Here is a 22,106-nt window from a genome sequence, read left to right on the forward strand (position 1 = left end):
GGGCTCTTAACACCAACAAAAATGTGCTATGTTCTACGTTGTGAAGTGAATGATAACCTACTACGTCGGCCTGCGAATCTTAGATCAAACACTCGCTCATATCCAAGCTGGCTCTTGCAACTGACCGCAAGATGCTGCATGACTCAGCCGCCAGTATCTCAAACCAAAGAAAAACCGCCATTCTCTGACCCATCGCTTCCTTGTGTATACCTATGGGGACTTATGCTAACCACTCTCACTCCGATGGGTCGGGTGTCACTAGCAAAGGGCGGAGCACCCGGCTCCCATTTCCAATCAAAATTTCAACCCCAGCCAAAGGTTAAAGGGTCTTTCTAAGCTTGCTTTCCAAACAACGTTATTAGAGTGGTTAGAAAGTACCCAAAACACGTTTCTCTAAGTCTCTGCTCCCCAAGTCACTACACTGTGAAGGACTAAGAGGAATCTAGGTAAGAGCAGTGCCCCATGATTTGTAAATGACAAAGGGCACGGAGAAGGGAGCTTTTTCCATGATAAAGCTCATAGAATGCTAAGAAGAGTTTCTCGCCGTTAGTTGTGGCCAGCTCTCTTGGTGCAGCTGTCCATGGTCTAAGTCAGTAGTCGCTCGTTCCCCCTTTGCCTGGTATCTTGTCACAGTTTCCTTTGACATAATATATCAGCAAAATGATAAAAGAAGCATTTGGTGCACACTAAAAAACTCGAGTATGAATGAGAATATGAACGGAATAACATCGCTGTGCCAACAGTCCGGATAACTTTGCAAGTTGGAGGCACCATATACAAATTGGTGGAGGCCAATGCAATTGCTGTCCTCCCTCCTGCCAAAGTTGATCAGCATTATAGTGCTGAGCGGCTCAAGAGTTTGCCTTGCAGAAAGCTGATTAAAAGGATCAGTTTGCCCTCAAAGGGTGGAAGTGCACATTTACGGGGAGCACGTATATCATAGATAAACAGAAAACCGCTAGGAGTAACGCTTATGAACAACGCCGTAGAATCTCACTCTATTCAAAAAAGTGTATGCGGTCCCAGCTTGATTTTCCTGCAAGAAGAACTGAGCGGACGAACACATGTGAAATTTGCTACCTGGAAGAGTTACCCGCCTCTCCTTCTGGACATCCTCAGGGGTAAGCAGCACAGAAAAGGCACAAGCCTCATCCACCACTCCGCAGAAATTTAGAGTGTTTTTGTTACAATAGACCTAGGCACAACAAATAGGCAGCTGCACAGATGAAAATTGTTCGGCAGTGGAAACTTGTTCGGCAGTGCAGGCTGTATCCCGTACTTGCAGTGGTATTTTCCGATATATGGAACACCACACCGTACAGTTGCTATCTAGTGGTCCCCCTCAGCCCATTATTAGAGGGATGATAGCATGTCCTCCAGTGCCAACATCAAATAAAGTGTGAGCCTCACTTTGACCAGCCTGGGTGCAGACACCGAGTCCCCATCGTCTTCGTCAGTTCGGAATCCCGCGGGTGCAGTGGAGGCCAGAACAGAAAATGCCGCTAGCTGTACACACATTTGAGGAGAACCCCACCCCTAAAGTGAAATAAGGCACTCACATAAAACCTGTACTTCACTATACGAGGTCGTGCGATGCTGCAGCTCTGGCCCCGTCTGTTAATTATGGCTCCACTGCAAAAGCGCACTTGTCTGGCGCCCCCAAAGACTCAGTTATTTCGGCTAAACGTTTACTTAGCGTGCTGAGCTTTTCTAATATTCGCAGTTAAAATATAACGGGACGAAAAGACTCGGGGAAAGGAAGAAGCTTGAGTCTCTATCAATCGGCGTCACCATAACAGCAAAAAAGCACCAGCAAGGGACATGGACAGTAGCAAGACTGGCTACATGCACAATGGCGAGTGCATGCCCTAAGGGACTCAACAGTCCCTCATACATCCATGTGACTTGAAACACTACTGAATATACCACGTGTCGGATGCGAATGAATAAAAGCTGGAATTCACTAACCCGAATGGGCTGTTTGAAACTGATGTTGAGAAGCAGCTGTTCATCTACGTCGGACACGAGCGCGAGGTTAGATTCCTTCATCCGTAGGATTTGATGCAATGTTGCAATTTCGGAGCCTTTTTTTGCTGACGCTCCTACTCCAAAGGGCAATACCGTAGATGGCCGACTGCAGGATGCGTTTCCAGCGACTTCACTCTTTTTAACATCCTCCCCCAGCGACCTTTCCTTTTCACAGTTTGCCTCTGCAGTTTCCTTCGACGTTTTATCCATGTTCGCTGTAGCAGGCTGCTCTCCATCCTTTGCCCCCTGCTGCTTGTTGGTGGCTGCACCTCCTATTGTTGCCGTTGAATCAGAAGCTGCTGCTGCTCCTGCTTCAGGTTCCTTTTCAAAAGCTGCTGGGGAAGTCGCAGATTCAGAGCGGCTGTGGAGGTGGAGGGAAGGTTGCCGAGCATTGAGGGCAAAGCAATCGCCTAAGTCTAGGGCCTCTCGAATATCTGAAAACTCCACTTGCTGGAGGCGTTCAAGAGATTCAAGTCCCATTATAGAGTTGGGTTAAGGGGGGCTGAACGTTGCGCAACACAAAGAGAGGAGGTTCTGATACTGTTCTGTACCATACTCTTGGCGTTGCTGCTGTAGCAAGCGGCAGAGAAGGGACCAGGAGAGCCCGGCCAAATGTGTGGGGTGAACCGACGGTGCTTCGGAAAAGAGGGGCCTTAGAGCTGAGCCAAATTATTGGAGAAAGGAATCCAAGCACATAATCGGGGAACATACCCGGAGGTGGCCTAAAAAGAACACCCGTGTGGGACAAAGCATACACGGGATGTGCTGATCTGCAGAAAAGCTTGGCTTCTGCTTACAATGGGGGATGACATGAAACACCTATTAAAGGAAAAGGAGGGATGAAGCCTTTTTCCTTCAGACCGACCGCAAAATCAAGCGCTGCTCTTACTGCTATGGCTACCGCAACGGGGGCGCCACACGAAGGAGAGCAGGAGGAAACAGGTAAGTGTGTAGGCTAAATATATTCATAAGTCTTTTGCTGTTATTGATTCTATTCAGTCCGAAACAGTTCGGTAGCAAGCTCTACAATGAGGAGCACAGCCAACATAAAAACTCGCAGACCAGGGACCAGGGAACCACCGCATGCAAATCAGCGTAAATGTGCCACCATGCGACTGACGTGGTCTCATTCGTTAGCAGTGATGATATATTGATCTCTTGGCAGCAAAAAGCCGTACCTTTGATGATATTCATGAGCTCTATACCATGGACCAGCCAGGCGGTCGGCAGAAACATCTTCGCGCCCAAACTTTGCAGCGGTGAAATTAAACAGCAAGGCATCATTATACTTGAAAGTATTAGTTTCACGGTGTCACTAAAATGATCGAGTCAATAATTTCTTCCAAAAAAAGGAAGACGAGACGTCGGTGGATGGTGTAAGCAAAATCATTTAGGAATCGGGTAACAAGCACATCCAAAATGCACATACAAACACAGCTAAAGGGCACCATTGTCTGCTATTCAGAACTACTATCATCCCCAGCGTGTTTGCTTTTCCCAAATTTGTACAACATTGTCCAGATTCCATGGAAAATTTGAAAAATCTCAGTGCTTTGTTATTTCTCCTGTCATAACAAGCTTCCCGTTGACTCTGGCAGAGACATGACTTTCAACACTACCGTGGAAGCAGGGCTACACCGAATGCAGCAACCCCGTTTTGTGTGCTCCAACAGTCTAGCACCGATAGATCGTACCAGAAACACGTTACCCGCAGTGGGCTATAGTACACTTCTGCCCTTTCCACTGCACTCGTAGTGCTTTATTAAAAGCTTACATAAAATATTAGGCTTGTCTGGCTCTTTGCATAGCTTACTGGTTGTTCACTAGCTGAAACATATGCATTTAAGACCTCCGTAGGGATCTGCGTAATTGCAGACTCAATACAAACCTGATGAGCAGTAGTCGAGTGCTTTTCAACAGATCTTCCTCCCCTGTCTATAACTCTGATAGCTCCCGGCATGAGAGGATAGCGGCAGCAAGGCGTGCGCACGTGGATGCTTTAAGCACTCCGAGCACTCACAGATACTTGCATATAGTATTGAGCGCCCACACAAGCAATGCGCATTGTTGTGTCCAGTTTCAATTTGACGCTGCTCTGCAACAATGAATATGTACGAACATACAAAGCCATTGGCAAATTTCAAAATAGGTTTTGGTTAAATATAACTAGTGTATTAAAAGGTGTCCGAGTGTTACTTGGCCCGCAATAGTGGTGTTGGCTTGAAACAGTACGACACAATGTTGTGTGTAGGCACTAAATGCTGTGCGACTAGTTTTGAATTCTCAGAGTGCATGTTTGTAAAGGGTGCATCGACGTGAACCCTAGCTGCGTACCTCTTCTTTTGTCGAACCCAGAGGGGTGAGGGGAAGGAGGAAACGCTTTTGGTAGTATAGAAAAATGTCAGATTAAGCTACATTTAGTCTGGAGCCGAGCGTCTTCCTATGGAAACATAAAATAGAGAAGCTGTACCCTCAATCGCCGAGCACTTATTGTAGCGTACCTCCACCATACAAAACGTCAAAATATACTTGTGCCGCGTATCTATTGCCCATTTGAAATCAATTTGCATGGAATCAAACCTGAATCTAAATCATTGACTTTTCCCGTGTTTTGTATAACGGGTAATGCAGCGTGCACGCAGTGTCTGGTGTAATAATTATACTTTTAGGCTTTAGTTAAATGCTGATTGCATGGCTTAATTCTGTTTGTACTTTGTTTATTGCAGAGCAGTGTGAACTAGGTTACATATTACCGTATAGATGGCACCCAACTTAGGGTGTGCATGAGTGCACGTCTCCCCAGCTTCAATACAGTACTCGGTTAAAAGTTACTGAGTGTCCTTTTTTAATAATGACCCTCATCCATGCCTCGAACCCTAGGGTTCTGGCGTGAGGTTAGAGGGAGAACTGGGGGCCGCTCTTTTGCACCCTCTGCGCACTACGATTACTCACAGCTAGTTGGGCATTGCACCTAGCTTACAGGCACACGACGTTGATTCTTATTAATTTGGATGGACACTGCTCTGCAGCAGCTATGTGAGTTCAACCTGTGAAGTATACGGGTGCTGAACTGTAGCTAAGCCATTACAGTATGTTGGGTACCTACGCTCGAAGCTGGCATGTGCAAATACTCCACGGAAAATAGAGAACAGCAACATACAGGCCAGGTTTCCCCTCTTACCTGATGTGGGAATTCTGTGGGATGAGGTAGTTGGGGGCTGAAAAGAAAACTCATTTTCTCAACTGCACTATAAAATTTCCCCCTCCTAGATTTTGAAGAGAGGCTAAGAAACTTCCTGAGAAAGACAGATGTAAAACGCTACACAGAAGCTGCTACGTTGCCTTGGCTCATTTTGTATGAGGGTTGTGCATGAAGCCTGCAGATGTTCTGCCTCTGGGGGTGTCGGAGGGTGGCAGCTGCTTTTTATAAAACCAACGGCTGAGGGCCACTAATGCTTTCTAAAGTCATGATTTATGCATCTAGTTTTCTTGGACAGTCGAGTACTCTGCTCTTTCCCAACAGGCTTTAAAATGCCCCAGAGTTGCACAAGTGCCCGACATTGTTGTAGCATGCTGCAGTGGCAAAATATTCGGCATGCAGCACATCGAATAATAACGTAAACATTTTGCGTGGCCTCATTAGAATCCGCTCTTTAATGCATTCCGATGACTCACGAAGCACATGCAAATAAGAGCCTTCTAATAACAGATTCGTGTCCAGTGCATTTATATTCTATCACGATTACCAGGTTTACAGTGACTGCTGCAAACATTTGGTAGTCTCAACTCCCCTCTATATAGCTATTAGTCGCTTCTGCGGTGCATGGTTGACTTGTACTTCAGCAATTGCCAAATTCAGACTCCCTATACCAGAATCTACTGAGAGTCTTGAAGTGCTTTCTCATGTTCGTTACGTGGATTTGCCGCACATGTTAATTTACGTTGGGCTTCCCCATTTTTCCTCCGGGGTAATCTGCAAACTCTGTCCATGTTAATTTCAAAATGAGGAACTCCTCGAGCTCTTGAATTGAAAGTGGCACCCCAGCAGCAAAATAGCTACAGGAGTTGTACACCTTGAAGCATCTGGTACTTTGTCCTCTAAACACTGGATCACCATTTTTTCCTCTAGGAGGTGGATATTTTAGCTGAAAGCACAGGCAACAAGCGAGAAGAACCGAAAGCAGCACGAACATAGAGAAGAAAATTTATAATAGGTTTAAAAAGAGCAATTGGTAATACATATTTCTTTGTTAGTGGCATATTTTCAATGCCAGGCACAACGACATCGCCCCTGAGAGAAGTATGCCCGAGACAGTTTAAATGTGAATTTTCCCACAATGGACATGAGCATTCAAATATTTTTCTGTACCTCTATATTGAGGGAACTACCTGTGCTTATTAATCCCTTGTTAAGTTTTTTGTATTGGCGAATACAGGTGCTATCTTCGCCCGTTCCTTGTGTTGCTCCGTCACGATTTCCTGAGTGCTCTCCCTTCTCTGCTTCTGCTGTATCTCCCATCTTTTTCTTAGATGCGGTGCCACTATCTAGCTGGTATGCTAAGCAGCAGTATCCCAGCGCAGGAGAGTGCATATTTCACTGTCTATCCTGCTCCCCCCCTGAAAGCTTTATACGCAGACCCTAATCCCAAAAATCTCATCAAAGTCACAAAGAATGGTTTTATGCCTTTGTTACCGTAAGGACCTGGGCTCGTTCGCGCGTATTTTACAGAGTTTAGGCTTTAGTGAGGCAGCAGAGGCGGGGTGTGAGTATTTGCACCCTCTGATGTGGCCGGGTGTTTGTGCATTGTCACGAGGCCAAGGCACGGCGCTTGCATTCTTGAATTAGAAGACTGATATCGCTAAGAAAAGCGTGGATGAGAACAGCCAAACCACAACGTAAAAATTCTATTTTTCTTCACTAGCTAAACTACTATGGTGCTAATGCCAACGCGGAACTTGCGTGCTGCACTCTAAAACCTTCTACCAAGTTATACCGTAGGGATCCATGTCCTACAGATTGTTATTAATGCCCTGTTTTGGGGCATACGGAAGAAGGAGCTTTGTCACGTTTTTTCGTTGTCGCTGGCCCCCACTCCCGGTCCGCAGCGCCCCCCAAACAAGCGCCGACAGATTTATTCTACTGCTTTGGTCTACGGAGTCCGCGAGCTTCACTCTATGCATTTATCTAGCTTTGAGATTAGTTCACTTACATATTAGCAGGCACTGTAGATACAATTTTCCTTCTGAGCATGTGCATATGTTCCAACCACTGGTGAGGCCGTAGCGCCGGAGCGTGCAGGCTGACACAAGGCATACTATCGGGCAACTAAGCGCAAAGAAGAGGCAACAAGAAAGATATGATTCAGAGACCAAAAAATACAGAGCCATCTAGACACAGTAGTCGTAAACTTCGGCGGTGGACAAGTGCTCGAAAAGACCGCTGGACCTACATCTTCACACTATCGGCCCCAGTCCTCATGGAGCCGTTCACATTGTCCCACATTGAGGGCCTGAGTAATGAATTTGTACATAATGACTGAATTTTACCACGTTTTCAAAAACCTTCGGTGCAGATTACTTCAGCACGAATTACTAGAGGCAAGGCACAGACGCCAGCGGCCGCTGACGACTGCTGTGTGGCAGTTGCTTATGGGCCTAAGTGGGAGAATGGAAAGGTCCACTTCTGTCGTTGAGGCTACGTTTGCTTCTCGCATGACCTTCTAATCATATCGACTGTATTGGGCCTGTTGAAGTGTTGTCTTAGGCCATTTTCGGCCTTTCTGCCGCCTGCTGCTCCAGCGGTCGAAAACGAGGCCCTACAGAAGACCCCGATAAAAGAAGCCCCTGCAGACTGTGTGCCTGGCTTCTCCCTCTTTTTAAATTCGCGTCCTTGCTAGGGTGCTTGCAGTTCGCCGCATTCAGTACTGCTAGGTGATATTCCGTGGAATTCCAGGCATAGGTATCGGGATCTCCACTAGTCCTGTTTGATTACGTGTGCCTTAGACATTACGATGACTCGGGACAACTTTTCCTTGTCCTAGGAGTGAAACGCAATGCTCTTGCATGCTCTTTCACAAACCAATGGAGGGAGTGGGGTCCCCCGTGGGGGGTTCCTTGTTTCCCACTGCGAACAGGCGACTGCGACGCAAACTCGCCTTTCCATTAAGGGCTCCCCGCTTCCATCGAGGCTTTTGCCTCTCGCTTCTCACAGAGGATGGAAGCGAGTGATGAGGCAACTTGTATGCTGCGCGCTGCTTGGAGTCCTTGCCTGGGTGGGGCAGGCACACTGCCAGGCGCGAGACACGTGGCCTTCGCGACACAACGGAGTGGGATTCTCTTTGCTTCAACTCACATCATTGAAAAAGTCAACTGAGCCAAATGCGGAAGTGGAGGAGGCGCGAGGAGCTGTGAAGGGTGGTGGTGATGGCAAACCCACTGTGGCTGGTTCGGTTGTTGATCCCTTCTCCGCAGCGCAGGTTTTGAGCACCGACAGCTTTAAGAAGCAGCTTCTCGCAAAAGTTCACCTTCATAGAACCCCGGATGAGGCTGCAGACGGAACAAAGCCAACAGATACAACGCCGTCTCTGCTAGAAGAGCAAAACCAGGTGAAAGAGGCAACGCAGCGTAGCGCGGCAACTGGCTTTCCGAAGGCCGGTGCATGGCTTCAGTTAAAGAGAGTAAACGCAGAAGGGGAGTCAGAAGCATCGAATGATAGACATAGAGAAATCGAGAAAGACGAGGCAGTTGGCGAGGTGACAGACAAAGCAGACGACACAAACGAAGATACAACGGAGCTAAAACTGCCAGCTAACTTTCATTTTCCTCGTATTCAGCAACACTTGCCAGTACTGGCTGAATTTTTTGAAAATACTCAGGACCTCGATGATGACGAGGTGCTGGATAATAAAAATGATATGCGCGTAGGAAATAAACTTCGAAATGTGGCTGAAAAGAATGAAGGAGCACTCAAGAGTGAATCCCGGACAGCAGCCATGGAGGCACCTGCAACTTCCTTAGTGGAATCCACTTCTACTACAGCAGGAAAAGCTGACGGAGAGACAGCCAAGGAGAGTAAGAGCGAGGAAGATGAAGCGGAAGAGGAGGAGGGCAGCGAAGCAGAGCCACAATCCAGTGAAGAACCCAAAACAGGAAAACCGGAGTCCAGGCAGGAAGGAAATAGTACAAAAGCAAGCGGCGCCGAAGAAAGCCAAAATAACAAGAGCTCTCAGGAGGCAGCTGGTAGCAGCAAAGAGGCTGCGGAAGGAACAGCCAAAGAAGAGGAAAGCAGCAAGGCTTCTGCAGAGCAAAAGGACTCGCAGGAGGCAGCTGGTAGCAGCAAAGAGGCTGCGGAAGGAACAGCCAAAGAAGAGGAAAGCAGCAAGGCTTCTGCAGAACAAAAGGATTCGCAGGAGTCAGCTGGTAGCAGCAAAGAGGCTGCGGAAGGAACAGCCAAAGATGAGGAAAGCAGCAAGGCTTCTGCAGAGCATGATTCTTTGCATGGCACTAGCGTGCGTGAAGAAGCTCCTTTCCCCAAGGAGAATAGAGGATCCCACAATGAGGGTTCCATTTCATCACACAACGACGCCTCCGCAACGGAAAAGGAGGACAAAACGCCAAACAAAAGCAATAATTCAGCGCAAGGAGCAGAGACAAAGGCGGAAGAGGATGTGCATAGTGCAACGGAGAGCAAGGTTTCGAACGGCAAAATAGCAGCAGAGGCAAAGCGTGCTGACGAACAGCAGAGTAGACATGATGCCACAGCAAAGGCAACAAAAGCTGTCACTGCACCACCCGAGAAGACAGAAAAGGAAAAGGAAGAGGAGCAGCACGTACACAACAAGGAGGTGGCAGAAAAGGCCACGAAATTGGCAAACATGCAGCGAATGGAGGTACGAGCTATTCAAGTTTAACATACTGCAGTGGGTGCTGCAGTATTTAATCACTTTAGATGTTGTTTTTGGTAATCGTAAACTCCCCAGAGTACGCTGTTTGATTTGACGCGTTTGCTTCTCCTTCTGGCTACGAATAGCTGGACGCATTTTGTTGCAACTAATTCTTGTGCTCTCACTGCTTAAGGCATCTGTGGTTAATCTGTTTGTTTGTACATTAGCAAGAAGCCCTACTGAAGCTGCACATGTTGGGAGAAGGCGGCCCACGGAAGAGCGTCCAGCTTCCTTCTGGCACTTCATCGATGAGCGTGCAGGACGAGGAGCAGCACAGGCAGCTGGAGAAAGCAACCAAGACGGCTCAAAGCCTTACAATGCATCTGCGTGTGCAGCGCGAATTGAAACAAAGGGAAATGGCCATAAAGCAGAAGGAGATTGCGCACCTAAATCTCCTAAAACACATCCAGGTTCTTATGCAGTCCGCCGTATCCAGTGCCTGGAACAAGCTCACAGACGTAAGAACAACATACACACACATTTGCGCTAGGAAAAACACATGGAGGGCTGTTAGGTGGAATTCTGAAGCACAGAATCACAATGTTGCATCTTTTGTCGCTGGGAGGTGGGCATCCCCTGGGCTCAGGACAGTTGATGACGCTCGAGGGAATGCGTTTTCTGTTCCGGTCATGCTTTGTTACCTTCTTCAAGCGTTTCCATCGTTGTTTGTGGTGGTTCAAAGGCGCGGACGTTTAATTTGTAGCCTTGGCTTGCCTTCCCAGCTTGCCTCCTCGCATCGGGCCCTTCCGGTTTATGTTTTTACAGATTCAAAATACCTTGAAGCAGCTGGCGCTTGAAAGTGCATTGGTAAATAAACAGTTCCTCAAAGAAACGGACAACCGAGTATTGCGCCCTCAGGAGCTTCCTCTGGCAGTGTCCGGTGAAGAAAGAAAGACCCAGGGAAGCCTTGCGAAGAAAACTGGGATCTCTGCCCTTGATTGCCCTGTTGGTGAGACCTTCAATATCTCTTAATCCATTGAAATAAAGTTTATTAACTCCCATTCATATATCCGAGTAATCGAATACCTCTTAGGCTCCCTGAACTGTCTTTAAGGCGAGGGCGTTTACGCCGTTCCTTCTGTCATATGGGTGATAAAGGCTCCAAGTTACTAGAGTATATGCTCGCGAGAATCGATGCAAGTTGAGTGCAGATCAGAACCTAGCGAAATTCAGCACCAAGCATTGCTTGTGTCGCCACAGAGTGTGCACCAAAGACCTGCGACAACAAACCCACCTTTCCCACGCATTGCTTCGTAAGCTGGAGAGCTCTATAAGCCCTACTTAGGGAAGTGTGAGCTTTTAGAGCAGCGTCATCAAGAGCAACTTACCCTTTCCGTCGCCCTCCTGTATATCATGCTGACTTATGCTGCATGCCTGAGTGGCTCAGCGATATGATCTGGTGGCTGGTGGCGGAGGCTTTAGGACTTGTGCGCCGTTCCTCGATGACAGGACTGCAACCTGCCCAGATGTTGGTACCCCCACAAAAGGCACTCAGAAACGAATCTGTGCTACCTGGTCATCCTGTTTGGCCTAAGAGGAGGCAGTGGTGACAAAAGGGGAAGGAGTCTCCAGATAAAGGGTAGCCTTGAAGCAAAATAAAGCAGCAAATCGATGGGTACAAGCAGAGACAACGCACAATTGAATAGGTAGAATGATCCCGAAATGTACAGCGCATTAGAGCGCTGTCGCCTTAATCTGTGAACTAAAGTTGTGTCTCCTGCCTCTGCACTGCTAAGGGTTATACGCGCTGCGCAATGGCGGCTCCCGTACGCGGACGAAAATATGAGCTCTTAAATTCAGTGAGCACTCAATAAAATTATCCCAGCCAAAATTACTGGATCACAGCTCCTAGAAGTGGCGTTAACACTATTAAGAATGAAGACCTTTGTGTTCCACTGGTTTTGTGTCTTGCATGTTTGACTCGCAGCCAGCAAACGACCCTCTTCCACAAGCGCTATTCATTAAAGGGAACAATATGCACAGCTGTCTTAAACTTATGGCTGTACACAGGAAAACAGAGTGCAGGTAAAAGACACAGATGGCAGCCAGATTTGAAATGTGCCACGAGCAGTCATGGAAGCGCAAATGAGGTGCATGGGCAAATTCGTCTGGGGGTCGCTCTGTTCTCTCTTCACATTCGTGATTACACCCCAAGCACGCTCGACTGATCTCGTTTTTCTAATCCAATGACGTAGTCTGCCTCTTATTTCGCCAATCATTTTTCATTGAAATGCTTCTTTTTGTTGCATTGTTCCCTGCAAGTAATCGTTTGCACAGTCGAGCAGTCTACACAACAGTGGGCGTATTTGTTTATTCGCAGCCCTGCAGATGCACAGTCGGTCTTATCCGCAGTGAAGGATTCTCAGAATGCGGAAAATTCACCACCCCCCCGAGTTCTGGAGAATGGGGTTATCTTCGAGAACATTCAAGTACGGGATTGTACAGTAAACAAGTGCAAAATATGATTTACATGAGCATGTGGATGAATATTTGTGCTTAGAGCGATAGATAATAGTGAATATTATGTGTACTTTATGAACGCGTCAAGGGAAAAAGCCCCCTGCAAATCCATGAAGATAACGCCGAGCCTGTTATGGCTACAATTAAGCTCCATCACTTTTGCCTCCTTTGCATTCCACTAGTTTTACTTTCCCTCACCCCTTGGATGTATGATCGCCACGTACGGTAAAACTCTGCTCGTTGTGCTCCGTGCTATGGTTTCAGATTCGCTCACCGGGGGAATATAAGTTATGCATGCTGCAGTATTGGATTCCCCCAAGAAGTCCCAAGGGGGAAGTCATCGTCCTGGGTGTTGATGAAATTGGAACAGTTTTAGTCCAAGATATAACTCATGTGCAGAAGCAAATAAGCCAAAAGGAGGCAGAGGCTGCTGCTGCTGCTGCCCAACGAGAAGCAGCAGAAGTCAGTAGGGAGGTTAGACCTCTCCCCGTACCAATCCCCTCCCAAGAAGACGAAAACAATGAAGGCGAAGGTAACGGAACGGAAGAGGCCAAAACGACCCTTAAGAATGAGACAAATGCAGGTGCAAGTGTAAACCCTCATCTTGCTGGAGAGAGGGGGAAGAACGACGAAATACGTGAACAGGGAGATAAAAACGAAGCGGAAGAGAATTTGTCACACCGAGAAGCAGGACATCGCCCAGGAACATCTGACACATGAAATGACCTATCGGCAAAAACTTGGGTACAGAGCAAAGAATCACAGAAGGTGCCGCAGCCAGAAACGTACGATAAGAGGTCCAGATTCTCATATGGGCAAAGTGGAGGCCCTCTTGTTATGGGATGTTCTGGAACGTACATGGCGGGGTCCAGGCTTGGCGATTTGTTTTTACAAAGCGGACAGCCAGCAAGGCGCTTAGCAAGCAGAGGACGCTCCAGCTTAGCTGGTTTCCCAATAGGAATCGATACACATTTTGCTGAATCTTTATGTTCTATTTCACCACTCCCATATGCTTGGGTACACACGATATGGCGTAGGAAGACGCTCCCAGTATTCTCGGCTTATGTGCGAGGAAGTAGTCGAAGGGGGGGAGAAGGGAGAGGCCTTGTGGGTTGTATTGCCATCTGGAGCCCCCTGACTGTACTCTCAAAGTGTATAACTTTTGCAACGAAGGGCGAACCCAACGGCTCGTAGAGTGGTGTACACCGGGGTGCATGTGCATGCACACCTGCGCTATGGCTGCCAACGCTGCCGCCTGTTCGGGCCGCATGCCGCGCGAAGCAGCAAATCAGGCAGCGATTCGGACTAGTAGTTCTTTGTCTTGTAACGGGGGGAAGGGTGTACACAGAGGACAGATGCGACCCAGGGGAGTGCCCGCAGGATCGTATTTCAAGATGTCCAGTTGCTTCCCGCATACGTGCAAAGTGTGCCGGGGTTCCGTGTGTGCATGGCGGGCAACAGGCGCCTCCACCGGAGAGCAGGACCTAGACAGCGCAATTTATCAATGAGATGGCCTTCGTGGCCGGGGCAGGGGAGGGTGACAGGGCATGAGGAGAAAGAAAAGAGATGACAGGAGAGACCCTTGCTATCTGATGAGGAGATACGGGTACGAATTACGTAGTAGAGACACCCGGTTTTGCTTATACAGATATGGCGCCGCCTCTCTTCAAGACGTCTCTCAAAAAACGCCAAAAACACTTCGCTGCCACTCGACTATCTCCTGCCGTAGGAGTCCTAGAGGGCCTGCAGCGGTTTCTCTACAGGGGACTACGGCCCTCCCCAAGACCGCTGTGCCCCTTGGTGTGCTGGAAGACCATACACGGTTTCTTCCTTTTCCCAGGCATGGCAAGCCGCACATGGCAGGTAGAGTAGCTAGGACACTTGGTAGCATACGGCTTTTGGCCGTGAAAGTGTGAGTAGGGCCTCAAAACCCGCAACTGCAGCCCCCAGCCTCCTGTTACGGGCGTTATGGGTAGAGCCTCCCATCATTTTACTTTGACTGGCTTTGAGGACTTTGCGTATCTGCGACGTCCTTGGAAAAAGAGGCATCCTCCGACAAGGGTGCTTGCCCCTCCGAGGGCTCCCCCTCGGTGTTGGGTTGCGTCTGCGGAGCAGCGGCAGCAAAAACATACGCTACCCATGACCAGAAATCTTGGTTGGCGTAGCGAAATTGCACACAGCAGCAGACACGAGGCAGAGGCTTGGGCATGGAGTTACAAGAGCTAAATTTCTCCGGGTATATATGAAGGGCACACGCGGCGTTCTTAGCTCTTGATGACGCCAACTACGCATCTGGAGACGGCGGGATGCAGTATAGAACATAGAAATGGTATACTTTGGTTCCGCACAAAGAGAGTTAGTGGGAAGGAAGGGTAGGTGTAGCACTGTTGGGCAAGAGGTCTCGATGAGGGAGTCAGTGGAAGGTAGCACCATGCTACATGTCGGTGCTGTGTACTTGCCCACTTACCATTCCCTCTTCAGGCATGCGTGCATCAGCCATGAAGTGCTCGAGCTCCTTCGCGTCATCCGCGAACTCCTGGGCTAGCAGTGCCATACGCAAGTCTGCAAAAGCATCACAACGGGAGGGATGTAAGTAATCACGGAAGCACGCGGCTCCTGTATCCCCCTTCTACAGGTGTGGTCCGAATCCATTTAGCGTGTGATCGTCTCCACCCGTTTCTTCGGTCCTTGTACTGCAAACTACAAGCACATTCAGACAAGGGATTCATTTTTACCGAGCTCATGAAGTTCATCGTGTAACAATTCCGCTGCTTGTTGTTTAAGGACCTCCTGGGGATTCGGCTTCAACTCTTCGGCTGCTGCTACGTCCGCTGCATTTGCTTGTGCCGTTCCTTCCGCGACTTCAACGCCCCTGAGTTGAGAAGCCAGCTTGCTTTTGAGTGCCTCCAGGGCCATTTGAACTTGATTAAACATGTGAAATTGCCTCTCCTCGTGCCTGCAACACACATCCCGTGAAGGCACTCGACTGACGGCGGAGCATCCAAAAACGAGATGCAAATTGCTGCAGAACCTCGAGAGGCCCAAGCGGCGGACATAAAAACAGCAGAGTGGAAAATAACAGGAAGAAAGGAGTAGAGGAATCCGATGGAGTAAGAAGGGTGGAGAACCAACGTCACCGTGGTAACGACCGGGCTACCTGAGATACACATATGCTACAGTTGGAAAAACAAAGCATAGACACTCAACGACGGACTCATGCTGTATATCCGTCAGTTTCCGCAGCAACCGGAGCTCGGTTTCGATATCCCGAGGTTCACGCCTGCAAAAGGGCAGCACACAACATCTCTCTCTCTGTACATATGTAGGGCAGCAAACTGCGAATTTCACTCCCCCTACCGCAAACTGTAAACGCTAGGCCTTCAATAAAACCACTCACTCTTCCGCAGACCCCGTGGCGTCATCTTCAGCTTCCGCAGAGGGCCCTCCTTGGACCCCTTTGTCTGCCAGGGGCCCCCCCTGGACACCTTCCTCCGACTCTTGTACCTGAGCAGAGTCCGTATCTCGGCACTCTCCTGCATCGGCGTCGTCTCTGGGATGCGCATGAAGCTTCTGCATTTGCTTCTGCTGCGCCCGCTCCTCCTGCAGACAAAGAAGAGCACCTGGGGAAAAGGCTAGACCCTAATATGGATGCCCATACAACGCGTTTCAGTCGCGGAAGAGCACGAAGGCGGTCACCTTCGGAGTACACAAGCCCCCAGCAGAATCGTGCATGGTTCAGAAGAATGTACAGCGGGCACCCAAAAGGCCCCGCGGCGTGCGAATGCAGCATCAGCAGCACCAGCCACAGGACCTGCAGCAGAGAAATGCTATGCCTGAGCGATTCTTCTTCTTCTCGCAGAAGCTCAACCTGCTTTGTCATCGCCTCAAGGCTCGCTGCACCGAACAAACAAAGCGCGCGGGAGGCGCTCTTGTGCTCTGGAGTGTGTCTACGAAGTCTCGGAGTTTTGAGATCTCGTGGCAAAGTCCTTTATGCAGGCGGAAACATGTTGCATGCATGCTTTTTCGGCGTCACTGCTGCGTCATACCTGCTTTGCGCAGCTTGTCTGTCTCAGGCTCACCATCTGCTGCGGCAGCAGCAGGCATCTCTCCTTCTGCTGCAGCTGCTGCTGCTTCTTCCGATTTCTGCTGCTCCGCCGTTTCGGGTGCAGCGCGCTGTCCCGCAACCGCAGCCAGTGAAATGCTGGGCGCTGTTGCAGCCTCAGTTGCTGGTGCACTTGCTGCTACCGTCGAGGTTGTAGCAGTAGGCTGCAATTGAGAAGCCGGTATCATGGACACGCAGCGGCTCCATAACAGCAAGATAGGCGGCACATCTCTATGGGACGACACTTCAAGCCATCGCCGCATCTGCAAAGCAGACGCAGCAGCCCATAGGAGATGCAAGCAGAGCATACTCCCTTTGACGCTTTCTGGCTGCGACATACGCCCTTAAAGGCCCTCCTGCTATCCCGTGCCTTTTCAGAGTCTTTCCAGCAGACATGCAGGAAAGCCTATGAGAAGGGCACAGAGTGACCCTTCATTCAGTGGGATGGATGCCCCTCGAGGGCCGTCAAATAGCATAGAGGCCTCAACAACGTACTGAAGAAGACAAGAAGCTAAGGGAAACAAGACCGACCGCCTAAAAGGGCCCCCTCATCCCCTTGAAAGCACACGCCTTGTCCAGCTAACGATGCTGTCCTGTGCTGCTGGTGCTGCCTACCTGCTCCCGCATCGCGTCGTCTGTGGTACCGTAAAACTTCATGCCACGATCTCTGCATGCCTCAACCAACTCCTCGTGCGTCAAGCTGTCCACACCTTCCCACAAGAACTCTCTATCTTCGCGCTGTATGTGGTTGATATGGTGCCTGAACACACCCCAAAGCAAAGGCGCGCGTGGCCATGGAGACACTGAGAAGCGCACATAAAGCCCCTCCTAATAGGAGGGATACGCCCTCCTCTTCTCCCCTCGCTTCTCGTAGCTGCAGAAACGGCATCCTTGTTGTCGTTGGAGGATAGCCAAAGAAGACAAGAGAACATGCGTAACAAATTTCTACACTGCCAAATGATGAGAGGAATCCATGAGATTGATACGCGCATAACTTGCAAAAAGGCATCTACGGCGGTGGAAAGCCCTCTACACGCGTGTTGATAGTTGCATCTTTGATGCACTGTCTACAGTCAGATCCTCGCTGTAGATATCCTCAACATATGCCTATACGCGTGGGAAACCACAACCATAGACACTCCTGGACGAAGACTACATGCGGGGATGGATATAGCTAGTTCTGCAATAAAACGAAATCCACCGAGGCTTCTTTCCTAGCGCATCCGCCGTGGGTCAAAACGATATACTACATAGATATACTATATAAATATAAATACTGTGACGAAGATACACAACGTAATAGGTACACTATATAACAGATATTATTACCCCATATAAAAGTACTACATAATAAGATATATTATATCACTATATATCTGCGTGGTCCGTGAGTTACATCAGGATGCATCCATTGAGATACAGCTGCAAGGGATGAATGGACTGACCGCAGTTGCAGCATCACGTGGGAACGAACGCTGTACGGTTGCAGGCCGAGAAGCTTACACATAACCTGCATGCGCACACACTCGTCAAGAGCCGCCGCCTCCCGTGACTGCTAAGTAGAATCACAAATGGCGCATGATAGCAACAACCGCAGCAGCAGACTGGCGAATATTACGATCTCTGAGAAAAACGCAAGAGGAGCAGCACCACAATCCACCTGTAGCGTCTGGAGATCCATTTTGTTGATGACAAAGTCATCCTTGAATAAACGGGAAAATTCTAGAATTTCATTCAACCTGCATGCAAAGAAGATGACCCGTAGCGAGCGGCACATATGCGCGTGGAAGCATCCACAGCGGGAGCTGCAGCCCCCACGTGAAGCAGTCTTTCCCTGCTCCGGCAGAGCCAAAGTAAATGCAGTGGCAGCGTCGGCAACGACAGACAGCGCAGCGTCACTTGAGTGTACCCGGGCAGTGGAGGTTCCCCACAGGTGTTCGGCTTGAGAAGCTTTTGCTGAAAGGATTTCAAAGCCTTGGATTTCGCCGCAGAGTCAGCAGCGGGTGTCTGTTCTGCATGAATCCACGAGAAGAGCAGAAAGGAGCAGCACTGATCCAGCCGCGTGGTTTCCAGTGCGAACGCGCAGCGAAAAGGGAGTATACACTATGAGGAGTAATGAAATCCCCGAGGAGATCTACATGAAGGGTCGCAGTACCAATAAGATGCCGAGTTCTCTCTTGCAGCAGCTCCTGAAAAAAGGCGGCAAGCTCCTGCTTTGCCTGCAGTTTCCTACTCAGAAAGGCGTGATCCACCTGCCTGTAAAGCAGCAGTCGCAGGGTCACTCGCAGCGATTCCCGCTAAAAAAAATTGACTTTGCCTTAACGCACCCCTAGCAGGGTGACACCGCTGCCCCTACATCCCATAGGCTCCAAAGACGTAGTATGAAGGGATTCAAGTATCAGGGCTTTTAGCCTTGCTTTTGCTGGAAAGTCGAAGGCAGCATGTTCGGGAAGAGTCGGAGCGCGACGGGGATAAGAAGCTCTCCCAGAGGAACGATGATGAGCAAGGAGAACGGAATCAGTTTAAGGGCGTCTGCTGTAGTCCGAACCTGAAGCAGCGGCACCAACAGACACCGACATACGCATGCACAGAGAGGCCCCCGTAAACATATGCCTGTTTACCACGTGCAACGCACGTCACGTGGAGGAGCACAAAGAAAGGACAGAGGGTATATGAACCAACGAAGCCACAAGGATAGAGGACAGCCGATGAGGAAAAAACGAAGGAGGCGAAAGTTCTAAGAAACCCCTTGGCAACAGAAAGGATGCATTGCTCGGGCATGCGAAGCAGGGAACTGTATTGCCACGCCACGACGTGCAGTGCCTGGAGGAAGGCACGACAGACACATGGATAGAGCCCACGAAGGCGGTGCGCGGTGTGAGGCAAGTCGGATGACAGAAGCAGCAGAGACGCCTTCAAACACGGGGAACCGAAGCGCAAGCTAGCTGAGACGGACAAGGAGCTTATGTTCATTGTAGCGCAGGGGATAGCCCAAGATCTTCTTCTTGAGAAGCTGATGAGACACTCGAACATTCGCAAAGAATAGACGAAAGCCTGTACAGCACCAGCGCCAGGTATGTAATGTCGCTGCACCAAAAAAAAGCACGCGCGGTGACACACACCAGTAAGTCCTCCTAGCCCCTTACCCGCAGCTCCAAGTATCTGCTTCTCCTTCGGCCGCTTGCCAACCTGCTTTATGGCACGCGGCGGGGAAGCTGCCTAAGGCATCAGGATGGATTGACCTTGAATTGACTGTCTGTGAGTCTGCACGTCTTAGCCGTTATATCCCAGCGAGCGACACGGAGAGCACGACAGAGAGAGATAAAGAGAGAGAGAGAGAGAGAGAGAGAGAGAGAGAGAGAGAGAGAGAGAGAGAGAGAGAGAGAGAGAGAGAGACAGACAGACAGACAGACAGACAGACAGACAGAGAGAGACACAAACAGACAGACAAACAGACAGACAGACAGACAGACAGACAGACAGACAGACAGAGAGAGACACAAACAGACAGACAGACAGACAGACAGACAGAGAGAGAGAGAGAGAGAGAGACACAAACAGACAGACAGACAGACAGACAGAGACACAAACAGACAGACAGACAGACAGACAGACAGACAGAGACAGAAAGAGCTGGCCAGCAGCAAGCCGATGAATTTGTAGCCGAGCGCATGCCCATTCGACAAAGGCAGTGCTACAGAGGGTGTGTGGAGCTTAGACCCTCACCAGCTGTTCAGCGCAGACAAGTTCCCTGCTGCGAGGCACACAGGCACATCGTCTCGCACTCTGCTGGACGCAACCAGCTCACTGAAGCGTTCACACAGCTTTAGCAGAGAAGCAGGAGAGGGGCCCTCCGTGGAGGACGAGCTGCTTGTGGGCAGGGGCGTTTCCGGAAGGGTGAGGCCTCCCCGGTGTTCTCCTTGAAACTCATTCGCTGCCCTCCTCCCATCGCGTCTGGACAAAGGGGCCGTCATGGGGCCCCTTTGTCTGGCCTCAGGCACACGTTTCGAGACAGCACATGCCACAGTACGCTCCCGCTCCTGAGCGTGTGCCTTGTTGGAAGCTGAAGGGGCCCGGGGGGGCCTCCGGAGTTGCCCCAACTCCCCCGAAAGACTCTGTGGGGGGGGGCCTTGGGAAGAAGGAAGTGGCTCCGAAAGGCCTCCTGCAGTGTCTCTCTGTTTATGCGTTGTGTACATTCCTTGAATTCATGCAAAACAAGCTAGCAAGCAATGAAAATGGTGGTTGCTGGAGCCTCAGGGGGCTCTCGGGAAATGTCAGGGGGAGCCCGTTGGATCTCTCTGCAACTGCTTGAGACTGGCCTATTCCAACTCAAATAGTACATGAAAAAAGGGAAAACGGAGGCCATGCGCTCGCATAGCAGAGGAATTAGAGAGGCCAGCGCCGACGGGTGGTGGGACAGCCACTGGGAGCTTGCGAGCTGATACGCGCTATGGGCAAAAATAACGCAGGCTTTGTATTGGTTCTGTCGCCTTATTCATCCAACAGCGTAGTTTCTAATGTTCACTCACAGGAATAAAGAGCTACAATGAAATGTAGGCCAAGACCCAGGGAATCCGGTGGACATCCGCTGTGAAGGAGGGGGGCCCTGGGGGGCCCCCCCTTTTCACGCGCTTCTTTGTTGCTAATATGTTCGCGTGTCTACACATTTTTCACTGATCAGTGCATGTCAAGTGCATACTCCACAGGGCTACGGTGAAAGGAATAGGTAACATGAAATGGAGGCTTTTATAGGGCCTGCGTCCTGCCGTGCGTTGTCTACACAGTCCGCTGTAATAATTTGCAGCTGCTTGAAATTTACTCAAGCACTGACTGTCTTGATGAGCTCACATGAACAAATCATACTAGTCTAGCAGAGAACACACAACGTAGGTAACGTATAGAATGTGGCTTTGCTCCAAGACACTGGACGCGCATATGCAGGTGATTCTACGGAGCGCTTAGAGCATTTGGGTATTCGATCGCGTTTGTCACCCCTCCCAAGGGACAAGGCACCAACAGACTGAGGCAAAGGAAGAATATCGGCTTTCTGAGAAAAAAGGTCCATTCTGCATGAATTGATTGGCAGCTTAGCTAAACACGTTCTCATACCATTTCCAGGAGGCGTTTCACAGTTTGTGGAAGGCTGCAAGTAGCTTTGCACATAATCAAAGCTTGACAACCCCTAAAAGAGGCAAGCAATGGAGTTTTTTGTCGTAAAAAATTGATGTACAGCTCCAGAGGGCTGACCGAGGCAAGTGCTTCACATCGATTGCTTATTGAAAGATTATGTACGATGAGTGACATTGTTCATGCAGCGAATACCGTTTATTGTGAAACTTCCCACGATATGGACTTTATTGAAGCCCTGCCTCATCGGTCCATGCAAAGACAGGCTAAAGAGCACGTTTTGGCATAAGTGCAACGGGTTAAACGAAAAAATACGTCAAAAAATCGCAGTATCACACAATATGATCCCCTGGTTGGCAAAATTCACAACGTATGCAAGCAGCTACTCTGTCAGTAATTTTCTCATCTCGACCTTATGGTAAACGTTGTATGGCCCCGAGTGGGGC

The 22,106-nt window shown here is 49.5% G+C and overlaps 3 protein-coding genes across 3 annotated transcripts; 1 reads left to right on the forward strand and 2 right to left on the reverse strand.

The window, feature by feature from the left end:
• Nucleotides 1–958: 958 nt before the first annotated feature.
• On the reverse strand, nt 959–2,508 carry LOC34617853. The gene is made up of 4 exons (XM_026337909.1): nt 2,329–2,508; nt 1,969–2,274; nt 1,411–1,506; nt 959–1,195 (listed from the first exon to the last, which is right to left on the reverse strand). Exons 1-4 carry the CDS (start codon nt 2,506–2,508, stop codon nt 959–961), a joined length of 819 nt encoding a protein of 272 aa, XP_026193694.1.
• Nucleotides 2,509–8,081: 5,573 nt separating this feature from the next.
• On the forward strand, nt 8,082–13,625 carry LOC34617854. The gene is made up of 13 exons (XM_026337910.1): nt 8,082–8,921; nt 8,982–9,267; nt 9,421–9,917; nt 10,139–10,429; nt 10,737–10,920; nt 11,172–11,224; nt 11,359–11,439; nt 11,708–11,770; nt 11,899–11,996; nt 12,292–12,400; nt 12,696–12,872; nt 12,999–13,118; nt 13,182–13,625. Exons 1-13 carry the CDS (start codon nt 8,082–8,084, stop codon nt 13,623–13,625), a joined length of 3,243 nt encoding a protein of 1,080 aa, XP_026193695.1.
• A 796-nt stretch (nt 13,626–14,421) lies between these two features.
• LOC34617855 (mitochondrial proton/calcium exchanger protein) lies at nt 14,422–20,729 on the reverse strand. Its single transcript, XM_026337911.1, has 15 exons — nt 20,402–20,729; nt 19,490–19,620; nt 18,951–19,081; nt 18,689–18,789; nt 18,443–18,545; nt 18,194–18,272; nt 17,979–18,043; nt 17,149–17,293; nt 16,478–16,796; nt 16,243–16,325; nt 15,829–16,070; nt 15,646–15,711; nt 15,167–15,387; nt 14,899–14,993; nt 14,422–14,715 (listed from the first exon to the last, which is right to left on the reverse strand). The coding sequence occupies exons 1-15, from the start codon at nt 20,727–20,729 to the stop codon at nt 14,422–14,424; spliced, it is 2,403 nt and encodes an 800-aa protein (XP_026193696.1).
• Nucleotides 20,730–22,106: the final 1,377 nt, after the last annotated feature.

This window comes from Cyclospora cayetanensis, unplaced genomic scaffold (assembly GCF_002999335.1).
Source record: "Cyclospora cayetanensis isolate NF1_C8 unplaced genomic scaffold, CcayRef3 CcayRef3_contig_21, whole genome shotgun sequence".
Classification (NCBI taxonomy): domain Eukaryota; phylum Apicomplexa; class Conoidasida; order Eucoccidiorida; family Eimeriidae; genus Cyclospora; species Cyclospora cayetanensis.

What these genes read in the sequence shown, in the direction of transcription:
- LOC34617853 (XM_026337909.1), bottom strand. Translation starts at nt 2,508, where the DNA reads ATGGGACTTGAATCTCTTGAACGCCTCCAGCAAGTGGAGTTTTCAGAT. An exon ending in AACCTGAAGCAGGAGCAGCA is followed by an intron (nt 2,275 to 2,328) that starts GCAGCTTCTGAT and finishes AACAAGCAGCAG; the next exon opens with GGGGCAAAGGATGGAGAGCA. An exon ending in CTGCACCCAGGCTGGTCAAA is followed by an intron (nt 1,196 to 1,410) that starts GTGAGGCTCACA and finishes TGTTGTGCCTAG; the next exon opens with GTCTATTGTAACAAAAACAC.
- LOC34617854 (XM_026337910.1), top strand. Translation starts at nt 8,082, where the DNA reads ATGCTCTTGCATGCTCTTTCACAAACCAATGGAGGGAGTGGGGTCCCC. An exon ending in AATATGAGCTCTTAAATTCA is followed by an intron (nt 11,771 to 11,898) that starts GTGAGCACTCAA and finishes TTTGACTCGCAG; the next exon opens with CCAGCAAACGACCCTCTTCC. An exon ending in CACAGGAAAACAGAGTGCAG is followed by an intron (nt 11,997 to 12,291) that starts GTAAAAGACACA and finishes GTTTATTCGCAG; the next exon opens with CCCTGCAGATGCACAGTCGG.
- LOC34617855 (XM_026337911.1), bottom strand. Translation starts at nt 20,729, where the DNA reads ATGTACACAACGCATAAACAGAGAGACACTGCAGGAGGCCTTTCGGAG. An exon ending in CCTTCGACTTTCCAGCAAAA is followed by an intron (nt 18,790 to 18,950) that starts GCAAGGCTAAAA and finishes GCTGCTTTACAG; the next exon opens with GCAGGTGGATCACGCCTTTC. An exon ending in TGGATCTCCAGACGCTACAG is followed by an intron (nt 18,044 to 18,193) that starts GTGGATTGTGGT and finishes GTGCGCATGCAG; the next exon opens with GTTATGTGTAAGCTTCTCGG.